Genomic DNA, 13332 nt, shown 5'->3' with positions numbered 1-13332 from the left:
TGCCCTGAGAAAGGTCTCGGATACTCTGTCAGCCTTCAGCAGATCTATGACTTATATTTCATGCCGTCACATGAGCAGGGAAATATAAGCGTTTGTGACCGTGGCGTCACCTGAACAACCTTCCTCAGCATTCAGAGTTCAGGCCAGTCGTGCCTATTTAAAAAAAAAAAAAAACTTAAATCGAATTTCTCTTCGGCTATGGTGACGCTAACCTGGCACGGCTCCCATTCTGCTGGAGACTACTGCCTCCACACAGACTGGGTGCACCCAAGACCTAGACCTTGGAGTGTGAGAACCCCACTGTAGATGCACATTTAGCACATGACCCTCCCAGGTTTCACATGACATCTAAAGACATCCAGCCATTTATTATCCCCAAATCATACGTCACAGATGGCACCGCGCGAAGGAGAGATGGAGAAAGGGATACCAAAAACGGGAGGTGTAGAAATAACCACAGTGTACATCCAACGTAGCACTATTTGAAACCACTTGTGCTGTGTGATTTTATTTGCTCCTAAATGGGGATTGAATTTCCATGGCCCGTATCACATTGTGCTGCGCTGTACAAGATTGCAAAGCGAGGCAAGCGGACGAAGGCAAAGTGAAAGAGAAGGTACCGGTATATACTGTACATTTACCTTGTCTGTTGCTTAATGGCTCCATATGTTTGTGAGGAGAAGTGACAGGCAGAAGTGGGGTCTGAGCGGAGGCCAACTACCCCTCCCCGCTCCCGCTCCGGCCCCCACCTCCCCTCCCTTCAGACACATGCCTCATGCAGCACTGCGCGGTCTCACCGGGGATGTTCTGTCCGTCTCAATACACTAGGTTGGGTGTGTAAAAGCTTGTGCACCCCCACGGATATCACTCACACTGCAGCCGTTTTTATATTCCTGTCTGACAAACGTGCTGATGGCGGGCCAACGGCGGCGAATAAAAATGAATAGCCGGCTATTTAGAGACCAATTCTTCTGTGCTGGATCACAGTGAAATATGAGATAAGAATGTGTGTGTTTTTTTTGTACTCTTGTTATTGTGACTACACACTTGTTCTAACCAGTTTGCATACAAGTGCTCTCATTGCGCTGCCAAAGCTATCACTCAGAAACAAACAATGTTGCGTTGAACAATAGCCAGACAAGTCTACAGCTGTATGAACTGCCTGAGAGAACATGCTGGTCTTTTTACATAATCACTAGCTGAATACCAAGGGGGATATTTAACATTTAATCAGAATACAAACACACCCATTCACACACAATTAAATCTTAAAAGAAGCTCTAACTTGTACAAATACAGAGTAGATAAGTGTTGTGGTTTTATGTAGGATGAGTGGAGCACAGGTGGAGTAAACAGGTAACGTGTGAAACGTTCCTCAGTAATCCTCATCCAGTCAAACCACCTCAGCCCCTTTTGTTAATGCAGATGTTTGGGCTTGAAGCCGAGGGCTCCGTGCAATGTGCCACATTGCTGTGGCAAAAGTAGCGGAGGGCCCAGAATCCATGTTGGCACTTGCCTGGTTTCTGTGGGTCTGCTCATTGTCTGAACCTGCACGCATTGTTTCCTCTCTCTCCCGCTCTGACAGGTGATAACTACCCGGTACAGTTCATTCCATCCACAATGGCAGCTGCGGCAGCGTCAGGACTCAGCCCCCTCCAGCTCCAGGTATGTACAGTACTATGACAAAGAATGCTAGGGACGCCGGCCAAGCTCACGGCAGAAAGGATGGCTAAGCAGCTGTACACTAAGTAATGAACTGCACACTAAATAATCCTCCAGGCCCCCAGCTCACTCACGCTTCTCACCTTACATATGTAATTTATCCCTTTTTATAGAGGATTTATCTGCAGCAGCTCTGCCAAACAGAGGAGCGAGGAAGATAATAGTTATTAGAGAGAATAAGAATCACTTGGGCTGCCTTCATCACAAACCCGTGAATTTAGTAGAGAATTCTTTACCTCTTTATTATTGTTTCAATCAAGGAAAAAAACAAAAACTAAACCTCTGTTGTGAAGAAAACATTTGCTGAGCATAAATATAAGTTGAATGTATGTGCCATGATAAAATAGAAACAAATGACATACAAACGCAGAGTGAAGTCACGTAGCTGTTTGAGCCGCAGCAACAGTAAGATAAGCTGTTAGCCCTCCGGCTCCTTCAGGATTGTTCTGACACAACTTTTCAAAGAGATGAACTCAGGTCATGCTTCACTTCAGGCCATAACGTTTAATGTAGATAATTATCTGCATTTCATCCTTCAAATTGTTGCATTTATAGTGACAGAGAGTATTTTTTTTTGTTTTGTTTTTTTTTGCTGGTGCTATGGGGTAGCTCGACTTTTCAGCAACTGTGCTCGGTGATTTAGGGCTCTGTAGTTTATTTTCTACTGCAACACAGATGTTAAGCACTTTAGGGCGATTTGTAGGATCTACCTATTGCACTACATATGTAATGGATCCATTATTTGTGCAAAAATCAGTTGATCCCACTGCACATTTTACCAATACAAATTAGCAAGCCATGGTTGCAGTCTATCTATCCCACAGATTTATACTTGAACAATCTATTGATCTTGCACATTTTGTTAAATTTACATAGATGGCCTGTCCGTGTAAGTTGGTATGTTGAAATATTGGAAAGACTGTAAACATGTTTCAAAGCACCCACACAGTCGGTTCCAGCACCACCAGCCTCCCACCCAACTTTCTAATAGGGACCACCTTGCAACTTAAAATATATTTTTTTCAATGTAAATTCCACCAACATTAACAGGAATCAACCATTGCATTTAAGTGGCTTTGGTGCCTCTCTGACAATCCAACCCAAAAGTAAAAATGACTAAAAACAGAAGGAAAACAGAAAATTGAAAAAAAAAAAAAAAATGGTGAAGTGGTCGTCGTGCTTTTTCAACAACAGCAAAAAGAAAAGTGTTTTTCCTAAATGCCACATGTGAATGTTTAAAGCACTAACTAGTATGAAAAGAAGAAAAACGAGAGGTTAAGACTGAAAGAGGAACTTTGCACACTGATATATGTGGCATTTGTCCTTCGGAGGCTAACGCTGTCAGTGCTAACGAGCCTTGGCAAGTCCTAACAATGCATGCAGCTGTCTCTGAAGTGCTGTGCGTCATTATACAGCCATGAGAGCAGCGATCAGAGGCACCTAAGGTGTTAAATGAGTCTGCTCACATTTGAAGATATGCGTCTGTAAGAGAAGAAGATGGAGGATGGATTTCTGTCTGGGTTTCTGAAGAGGTGGCGCGTTGCTCACTTTGTGTATGGCAGTGAAGTTGGTTGAAAAGGAGTGTCAGTTCAGACAGGCATGCTCAGTCTATTTATAGGGGTGTATGAGGTCAGATGAGACAGTCATATATCTGAAGGTTGGGGTGAGAAGGGGAGATGGGTCTACAGTCATTAATTCTGATTATGTATCTAACCCTGGGAATGGGCAAAAACAGTGCCTCCAAGACCATGACTTGGCTGACCTTTATAGAACACAGTTAAAAAAAAAAAAAAAAAGGAGGAGGAGGCATTTTCCATTAATTGAAGTCTGTCGGCCTGTCACATATTCCGCCTGCTGGCTGCTATTTACCCTGCGTAGAGATTCCCCTTAAAACAGTAAGGCAAGTCAAACATGCCCTTTTCTGCATAGCTGAGATCAACAAACCATGTGACTGCCACCACTTCCTCTACAAAGCACTGGCTGCCTGCTATGATTAAAAACACCATATTAACCCACAGACATGGAATGAGCTTAAAGTTGTTTCCTCTCTTTTGGAGCAATAATAGCCCATGAATCCCGGCCGTCCTCTTCTTCATTAAAATATTATGAAGTGTACCAATCGAAACAAATCATCACATAGACAACAAAAATATTCTAACAGTGAAAAGGTGATTAATATGTCTTAAGCAAAGAATTCAATATTTTATTCCAATTATCCTTATGAAAAAAAGGATTCTCTGCAAAACGATGATTCATTACACAAAAATGGACCAAGTAGTCTTTTTTTAGAAAGAAAATACATTAGAAAACTAAAATACTGTTTTTTAAAAGGCCAATATTGCACACATTTGTTCCTCACTGCATTGCAGAGTTGACATTTTATGCATCGTCAAGCATAATTCTTCATTAACCCTTTGACTTGTCCCAAAATGTTCCAGTTTTCACCTCCAAAAAGCCAGTGTTTATCTTCTTTATGCCCGTGCACACAATCGTGGAGACAAAATCCCACACACATATGGCTGACTGGGCGGCCCGCCTCAATTAAAATATCTCTTCCTGTCAGCTGCATGGCAAGGTATAATTTTCACCAATTTACTCAGTTTAGATTGTGCAATATATGAACCTTTAAAAATTATCTTATTGGTAGAATTAATTCCCACAATGCTGCAGGGGTAATGTGATCAGCCATCCAGCTAGACGGCCCGGCCGCTCCGTCACTCTTAATGTTGGCTACGCGGCTGTTTCACAATCTCCTCTGTCATAACAGTCCGGGATCCACCCCCCTCATTCCCCGCCCTTTCTTTCTTGGTGAAGAAAACCCAACAAGGTAACAAAGGCTCAGACCTGATGGATGTAAATGAATCTTCCAGGAAGCGTTTGAGTGTTGGGAGACTGTAATTTGCTTGTCAATACAGGGTGGTAGCATCACTCTGGCGGCTGGCAGTCTGAAAGTGGCTGTCACCAGCCATTGCTGTACCAGAGGGCAATTTCACTCAATGTTTTCCTGACAGATTGGCTCTGGTCCGCAACTCACAGGAGAGGAGGTGGGTAAACTATCCCAGCGCGACATGCCCCTCTTCATTAGTGCCCACACAGAGCCAGGATGAGCCCAGGATCAGCAGGAAACAATGGCTCCATCCCTGCCTGTCCTTCACTGATTACAAGTGACACGTCTCACCTAACGGAGGAAATTGTGCTCAGATTGTACCCCAATCTGTTCAGACACCTACTATATTCAATTGAGCGAAGAGACAAGAAAGGAATTTCCCTAATTCCACAAAAGAATTTTCGATTTGGGATAGCATTTAATTTGCTGCTTGAAGATCGTCCCTTCGCACCAGTTGCCAAGTAAAAAGAAATGTTTGCTTGAGGAGAATATGAACATAACATAAATTTCAATCAGTGAACAACCTTTGGGAAAATCTATTCCTTCATTGGAAACAGGCTTTTCAGTTTAAGCCTTTAGCTAGAAGAAGGCTTTATTGGCTAAAACTAAACATCTGGCTTCTCTTTATGTAGCATCACATAAAAATAGAAATCACTGGTTTTTACTTGTTGAAATGTCCATTTTGGATCGACTGTATCTTTTTTTTCTTTTTTTAGTTATCACATCTACAACCCTAAAACATACCGTAGCTGGCATAATTTGTGCGATTTCTCTCCTATTTACACTTGTTTTTCATAATTTTCATTCTGTCTCTTGCCTTTTTATTCCCCTCAATTGTTCAGGCCTGAGACATCCTCATGCGTTACAACACTAGAAGTCGAGCTGCTTGAGATAAGACCGCAATTACATTATGCCACATTTGCTGTGGCATCTTTCTAGACCCACGATAAACCTGGACCCAGCCTCAGCTCATGCTCACAAAGATGAAAAGCAGCCCATATGCTTAGAAACAACCCGGACCCGATCTTAAATAGACAGGCAGATCTGAAGGAGTACTCACTGGCTTAGACGACTGGAGTGATAAGAAAGAGTGTTACACAGTCAGGGACAAATAGGAAGAAAGTGGGAGAGCAGCGAACCACACATTATCTTTTGTTTGGATGTAAATGCCTGTGTAGTACAGATGTGAAGAAACAGCTTCTATCATTAACAAGTGAAGCACTTTTGACTTTGAAAGAGAGGGAAAGAGGAGGAGGGGAGGAAAGAGAGAACAGACATACTGTAGAGAGCAGCTGTTTCTGTGTTTATGAGCAAAGGAGCTCGGTCTTTGAAGGTAACCCAGAGCAGTGCAGCAATGCTAGAGTGTGTGGAAGGCTGGCTAATAGGACGGCTAGGTGAGCAGCTGGATGGAGGCAGTGGTGAACAGAGGGACAGATGGACAGATAGAGTTGATAATGCAGTGAGCAGCAGTGAATAGGAGGGCTGGCTCTGGGGCCCATGGGCCTGAAGTACCCACACCCACACTTACACAAGACGGAAGTGAGACTGTGTGTCTGCAGCAAAGAAAGAGAAATAGAGAGAGAGAGAGAGAGAGAGAGAGAGAGAGAGAGAGAGAGAGAGAGAGAGAGAGAGAGAGAGAAGAGCACAACTAAATATATAAATAAATAAGAAAATAGTTGTAAGATAGAGAAACAGCAAAAACCATGAGTAGGGAGGAGGGGGTTGGAGCACAGCAGGTTGGGTGCCAGCAGATGAGACAGATGTTGAGCCATACTGGAAAGCATCGGCACAGTGCACCAGGACGCCTTCCTCCACTCTTGACATCTGGGCCTAGCCTGGGTCAGCCTGCATGGTCGCCCTGGGCAATGAGCCTGTACAAGCCTTGTGGCAAACAGGGCTGGCGCTGTGCTGCCTTTTAAATGGTGCGGTGCACTGAAGCACAGTTAATGCCCTCATATCCACCCCAGTGCTCAGTGCCCAGGCCAGGCAGAGGTGAATGAGACATTGACATAGAGACAAACCGACACACTTCACACAAAGAGATGAGAGTCTGTTTGAGAGAGCGGGGCTTTTAGTAGATGTTTACCTCAAGACCTGCAAACGATGGGGTTGAAATATGGAAAGGGTTTAGGACCGTCTCCTCGTTCTTTTTGCTGTTGTTGTCGTTTTGCGAGCCACAGTTGCAACTCTAAAATGCTGCATTAGTGCTGGCAGCAAGAAAGCTGACACATATCTGCCACTTTATTTTCCTGAAGAGACCGCCATGCTGTGAAAAACAAGATGTACACATTCGTTTTTCATCACAGGCATTTTCTTCACACAAAAAGGCAATTGCTCTCATTTTTTGCTAAATTTTATTGCGAAACAATCAGTGTTGCTATTTTACTAAACAAACGCTGGCCACCTTGACTGCATATCATACTTCTCAGATGTCCAACATCATCAGCAGAGTGTGTAATATTGGTTTAATGTCGCAAGCAGAAAACTGAACCTCCCCATTTAACCTCTGCTGCCTCCAGAGGGCTTGTTTTTAATTACCAGAGGCTAACAGGCTGACCTTGGGCGTGTTGCACTCACTTTGAATCTATGCTTGCTGAGATCCGCTCTGCTCTACGGGGAATGATGGGGTCAGAAGAAAGACTTTACACTTTGTTTTTGTCTGTCCTCATATTTACATGTGTTATTTCAAAGTCAAAAACGGGTACTGTTTAGACATAGCATATTGTGTCATACAGGGGCACTTTTAATAATGGCAAATGGCATCAAGCTGCCTCTGCCTTAAAGCAAAGAAGAAAAAAAAACATAATACGCAAACATAAATTTTGCTTTTACCCATTTTCTTTTAACACCATCGTTGCAATCCCATTAGCTATTATGCTCATTTTGCTATTTTCTGTCATCATACAAGCTGTGCCTTAGTGTGCTGCGCTGATGCTTTTCATAAACAAAGATACAATATATGTCAAAGGAGCTGTGGACCCAGATGAAATAACCTCAAAACAAGTTTTAAGAGTGCACAGAGAGAAAAAGGATGAGAAAATGAAAACAGAAGAGTCTTTAGCTTCACGAAAGGAGGCTTTCACCCTGTCCTCGGTACCCCCGAGCCGGAGGTTTGACTTTCAGCTTGACCCTCATTACCATGAACCTTTTGCTGCCCCCACCTGGCTCGGAGAAATGAAGAAGGGCCCATTAGGTGTGAGAGAGTCAACTGAGGGAAGCAGGCAGATGTCTTCTGCTTAGGGAGACCAGCCTTGGCAAAATGCATCAACCCTCCAAAACCACAGTGCTCATTAAACTGACAGTGTCCTCCTCTGTTTTTAACAGCTGCACACAGCCAGTTGTCAAACAATGCTGCAGCCCTTCATGAATTAATAAGCCATGTAACTTTAATTAAAATATTAACAATTATTTTCACATATTTTTTTCTGGAAGATGACATGTTTTCCAACTGATTCATTATCCCAGTATAATCACTTTATGACAAAGCAAATTTTACTCAGCAGTAAAGTGAGTGCTTTCCTTTTTAATTACACCACATCACAAGGAAAAGTATTCAAATCACAACAACAGTAAACCTGTTGAGCATTTAGTGTCACTGCAGTCTCATCTTATTGGAAGTGTAGGAAATACTAAAATATGGCACGTGTTAGTTTCCACTTGCCCATTTCCTACAGTCTCTTTGGAAATGTAATGTTCTTTTGTTTTTCAACATGAGAAGCTGAACATCCCCGCTACCTTAAAACAAAACTGTTAATATAGAGGAATCTCTGATTCAACCATTTACCTCACATTTACCTCTCTGAGTGTGTGAAGTTCTTAAAGAAAACCCTCCAGACCACACACGCTACACTGTGACTTCTTTCATTTCTGTCCTTGAATCACTTATGGTAGGTTAGTGCACCTTTCATCCGTCTGTCCTCTTGATTGTATTTATTGTTCTTTGGCTTTTGGAGTGTTCCTGGTCATGAGGGTAACCATTGCTTCTCACCCCATGGCACTGACCTGCTAATCAGCAATGGCATCCTGACTGTGAGCAATTTGAGGCAAAGTCTAATTATGTTCTTTTTCCGGAACAATAAAGTTCTTCCCATTCAAGGTCACGGGCTTCCTATCAACAGGTCTGTTAGCAAACATCTGTCCAACAGACTCTTTTGCCGAGCGCTCCGTGGAGCCTGGAGTGACAGGCAGTAAATGAAGACTTGCTCTCTTTCACTCTTTTTCTGTCACTGTTTCTCTCTGCGAGTCGCCACCGACCCCGACACACCTCACCCTCTCATACACACACCACTGACATTAACCAAGTCGAGTTCAGATGAGAAGAAAATAGAGTTAGGTGCACTCCTGCGTTCGACTCTTTCAGACAAAAGGCTGTTTGTGAAGGAGGTGGAGGCAGTGCTATCATTGTGGGAACATAATCAGTCTGTCATTTCCGCTGCCCATGTGCTGTTGTTATCCCCAGGTCCCCTGGAAGAATAGAGCTTTTGTACTGCCGCTTGTGTGGCAGCGATAAAGTTTCGTACAGGACCACATGTGTGTTTATATGTCCAGATATGTGCATCGACATAAAGTGCTTTGTTTGGCTTTAGTCTTAATTTAAACCGCCAAAGGTGAAGACAGCATGGCTGGGTGGCTTTTTCCCCAACCACACAAATGCAATCTGTAAGTGGCAAGTCGAACCAGGAAATGAGACGAGGTTTCCTGATTGGCCAACGGAGGAGGAATTGGATGCTCTCTGACAGGACCGTCTGACTGAAAAAACACAACAAAGCATGAGCTTCACCTTGTCGGAGGACAGCGAGCCAGGAGAGAGTTAAATGGGAGTTATCTGACCGATGGAGTGAGGTCTGAGGCGACACACATTTTCTCAGACAGTAGCTCTATTTGTGAGACCCCCGCTATTTGCAGTAGGAGACACAACCCAATTGCATCATTTACCTGGTACACAATCAATATAGTTGTGAGATGGAAAAAAGAGGCAGTGGTGTGCGCCTGTTGGACACTGAAGGCACAGAAAAACAAACACCAAAATTATATTTTAAAATGTATATTTGTTTCAGGTTTTGATTATCATTTATAAAATAGTAGTCATTTGTTTGTAACATTTTCAAAACCACTTATTATAGTATTTTACCACTAAGTGTAGTATCTGCAACTTACTGTAATTGGCGGAGTTATTTTAACCATGCTCTAGGGTGTCAAAGTCACCAAAACCCGGAAATCTTACCGAGTTAAGCCCCCCCAAATAAATTAAGTAAACGTACACAAATGTCTCGGTTATGCTGGTGTTTAATATATTCTGTGACAGCAATCAAAGTACGGGTTGGTTGTGGAATGGAACTGTCTCACATGGCAGTAAGGAGACAAATCACAGAGCAGAAACTTCAATAGGAAGTTGTGTAGATCTTGAGAAATGAGAGATCTTTGCTAGCACACTTGCATCCACTCGGCAAACTTTTCTCTGTGATGAGTGGAAAATAGGGGCTCCAAGTATTTTGAATGAAAGCCATCTCTGTGTGGTTTTTAAGACTGCTGTCTCTCTCTGGGTTCAGCCTTTGAAATACAGTTAAGACCTTTGATGGAGGTTCTCTGCCAGCCTCATGGAAAGAGAGGAAAGACGTAAAAGAGAGAGAGGGGGAGATCAAGGCAGACACAGAGGCAGAATGAGTTCTAGGGAGAGGAAAAGACAGAATATAAAACTTTGAATGTTTGCTGGATTTGGATGTTAACGCCTTGCGGGTTTCTCCACCTCCCTACAGCAACTGTATGCTGCCCAGCTTGCCAGCATGCAGGTCTCTCCAGGAGCCAAGATGCCTCCACTTCCCCAGCCACTCAATGCGAGCGGGCCTATTTCTCCCTCGTCTCTGAAGAATGACAAGAGTTCCTCCAGCCCCATTACTCAAGTCAAGGTACAGCCCTCAACTCTTTCAGTCAGCCCACCCACAAGCCTGGGCCTTGAGTGGTACTTGACCTAGCCTAGCCGAGTTGGTGTTGTCTGAATAAACTAGCACCTACACCATTCACTACTTCAATGTTATAGTCAGCCAGTGGTGAGCCCAGCCTCCAACAGGCCATCAATCTCTGGGGCTTTAACGTGGCTCTTTCTTCTAAACAGAACTGTGTGGACGGAACTGCTGTAACTACTGCTGCGCCAAGCCAACATGACCATTCATTTATCCTGCTTTGCAGCTAAAATGGGAGGGGAAAAAAAAACAATGCATAGCTGTTGCTCATAGTGAAGCAAAACAGTAGGATTGACAACTTTCTATGCTTTGTAAACAAACCAAATGCAGGAAGTGGTTTCTGCTGCTGTATGGCAAGACTCCACCGGACCTCCATGCAGAGGAAAAGCCCCATACATCATTCCCACTCAATGAAGCTATAATCAGGAACATATGACCATTTGATGCAGTTTAGCTTAATAATATTACAATGGAGGGAGAGCATAAATCATGTCTTAAGACGGTATTGAAAAACAACTCCAGTTTTTTCCTCACACACTTGTGCGCACATTCAAACACACACACCGTTCAGGTCCTCTAACCCTGGGTGTTGCCATCAAATTGCCTTTAAATGACTTTCCTTACAAGAAGAAATCTCTGTTTGTCAATACAGATTCGTGTCATTAGCCCAATATTAACACAACAGTAATTGCAGTCAAAAGGCTACAAGTACTGACAAATGTTACTTGGAAAAGAATCACACATAAATAAATAGATGGCAACCGTACACTGGCATTATCCCATCTCTGTCCACAGTCCAGTAGAATCAGATTGCCTTCAGTTTTGTTTATCTCTTTTCTGCTTCACTGCATGACAAAATGTTATTGGCACAGCAATAACAAGGCCTTGGGGCAGTTTATGCTTGAGCCATATGTTTGGACAAGGAGACACTTGGGCTTTGAAAAATACGGTTAATGACAGCACGAGCCCTAATCTGATTCAAAAGACTGCTTTGTGCGCAGGGTGATTTTGCTTGTGCAAAGTGACATTTTTCTGCTGGGTTGCAAATGTTTAAATTGTCTCTATTTACAATGATTGCCATTTATTATGTATAAAATTTACTACACGATGAGGAAGTTTGTCCATCTGTGAGTAATGTGATTTTACATTTATTACATAAATTCAGACAGAAAAAAATTAATAGATAGAGGCTGTCAGTACTCTGTTAAATAAACACACCGAAACACACTGAAAAAGCATATTGAATCCAAGCAAGACAACCTGATGAAAGTGCCATTTCTATTTTTTTTTCCAATATATTAAGAATAGGCATATCAAAGCATATCATAAAACCAAGTATGCACAAATGAGGAATGAAATTACAAAACAAGTTAATGAAGTAGATAATGTAAGTCGACATCTGATGAATGGAACAGCTGTCTTTGATCATTGGCACCGCCGTTATCTGGTCATTATTTATTCTTCGAACCAGAGTGCAGACACAGAGAGCAGGGAGGAGGAGAGGGAGAACAGATGAAGATGTACTGAGAGACAGAATCTGCTTTAATTAGTGTGAACAAAGGCGCCGGGCAACTGTGAGGAAGATCGCAGTGGCACAGCTCCTAAGGATGCAGGAGAGGAGAAGAGAGGAGAGGAGAGGAATCTGGGAGGAGGTGTGGGTCAGGATAGAGGGATAGGGATCCTATAATTAACCAGGAACAGAGGCGAACTGTGCTGTCTGGGAATCCGGAGCTCCTCCAAAAGGGGGGTGAGGGGGGGCCCATTCACATCTGTCTTCTCTCATATTCCTATCTCTGCTGCTGCTGCTGCTGTAGGAGGAGGGAACACAGCCTCTCAACCTGTCTGCTCGGCCAAAGACTACAGACCTGGTCAAATCTCCAACATCGCCGACACAAAACCTATTCCCCGGCAGTAAAAGCAGCCCAAACAGTCTCCTGGGCAAGGGGGGGATTCCCAGCCCACTTGGAGGAGGTCTGGGCAGAGGCTCATCTCTTGGTAAGACCTCAAAATGACTCTCATATCATGCATATTTACAGATTTTCTCTCATCAGACATGTAATGTACCCAAGTCCGGACCATCCTGCAAAGCTTTTCGTAGAATTTTGTTGTATCACATGTTCGAAAAACGTGCCACATTTGAAGTTGTCTCCTTTTTTTAGTGGATAGTGCCTGCTTCAGCAGACTAATCTGGCTCTGCTCTCTGGCCTACAGATATTCTGTCAAGCCTAAACTCTACCGCGCTGTTTGGGGACCAGGACACAGTGATGAAGGCCATCCAGGAGGCTCGGAAAATGAGGGAGCAGATCCAGCGGGAACAGCTGCAACATCACCAGCAGGGCATGGAGGCGAAGCTGTCCGCCCTCAATTCAGTGGGCCTCAACAACTGCAGAATTGACAAGGTTAGGACAACTCTCACGCAGTCCGGCTGTTTTAACCCTGTTTTCCAGGGTTTCTCCGTTGCAAGGTTTTTCCAATGGGCAAAAAAAAAAAAAAAAAAAAAAACCTGCTGTTGAATACAAAGAGTTTAGATGTTTCAGTAGGCAGGGGTGCAAAAGAAAGTATTCAAGAAAGTGGAACAGAGATTTTGATACAGCAAGAAAACCTTAAGACTAATAATTTTCTTTAATCCAAGTCCAGGGTGGTCGTATTGATAAGAGCTGGCAGAGTTTGCTACGTGCATGAATGTTTATTCAAATTAGCGTGTGTGTGTGTGTGTGTGTGTGTGTGTGTGTGTGTGTGTGTTTATGTGTTGTTGATGTTGGT

The 13332-nt window shown here is 43.3% G+C and overlaps 1 protein-coding gene across 3 annotated transcripts in view; it reads left to right on the top strand.

Annotated features, from left to right (window-relative positions):
* The window catches only part of sox6 (SRY-box transcription factor 6), a 125768-nt gene that overhangs the window by 93465 nt on the left and 18971 nt on the right, over positions 1-13332 (top strand). For all 3 annotated transcript variants that reach the window (XM_030094496.1, XM_030094509.1, XM_030094502.1), the window contains exons 10-13: positions 1586-1665; positions 10366-10515; positions 12384-12564; positions 12781-12968. In XM_030094496.1, coding sequence (XP_029950356.1) covers positions 1586-1665; positions 10366-10515; positions 12384-12564; positions 12781-12968 — 599 coding nt within the window. The remainder of the gene's footprint in view (positions 1-1585; positions 1666-10365; positions 10516-12383; positions 12565-12780; positions 12969-13332) is intronic.

This window comes from Salarias fasciatus, chromosome 1 (assembly GCF_902148845.1).
Source record: "Salarias fasciatus chromosome 1, fSalaFa1.1, whole genome shotgun sequence".
Taxonomy (NCBI): Eukaryota; Metazoa; Chordata; class Actinopteri; order Blenniiformes; family Blenniidae; genus Salarias; species Salarias fasciatus.
Note: the sequence above shows the minus strand (reverse complement) of the source record. Positions and strands in the feature narration are given on the sequence as shown.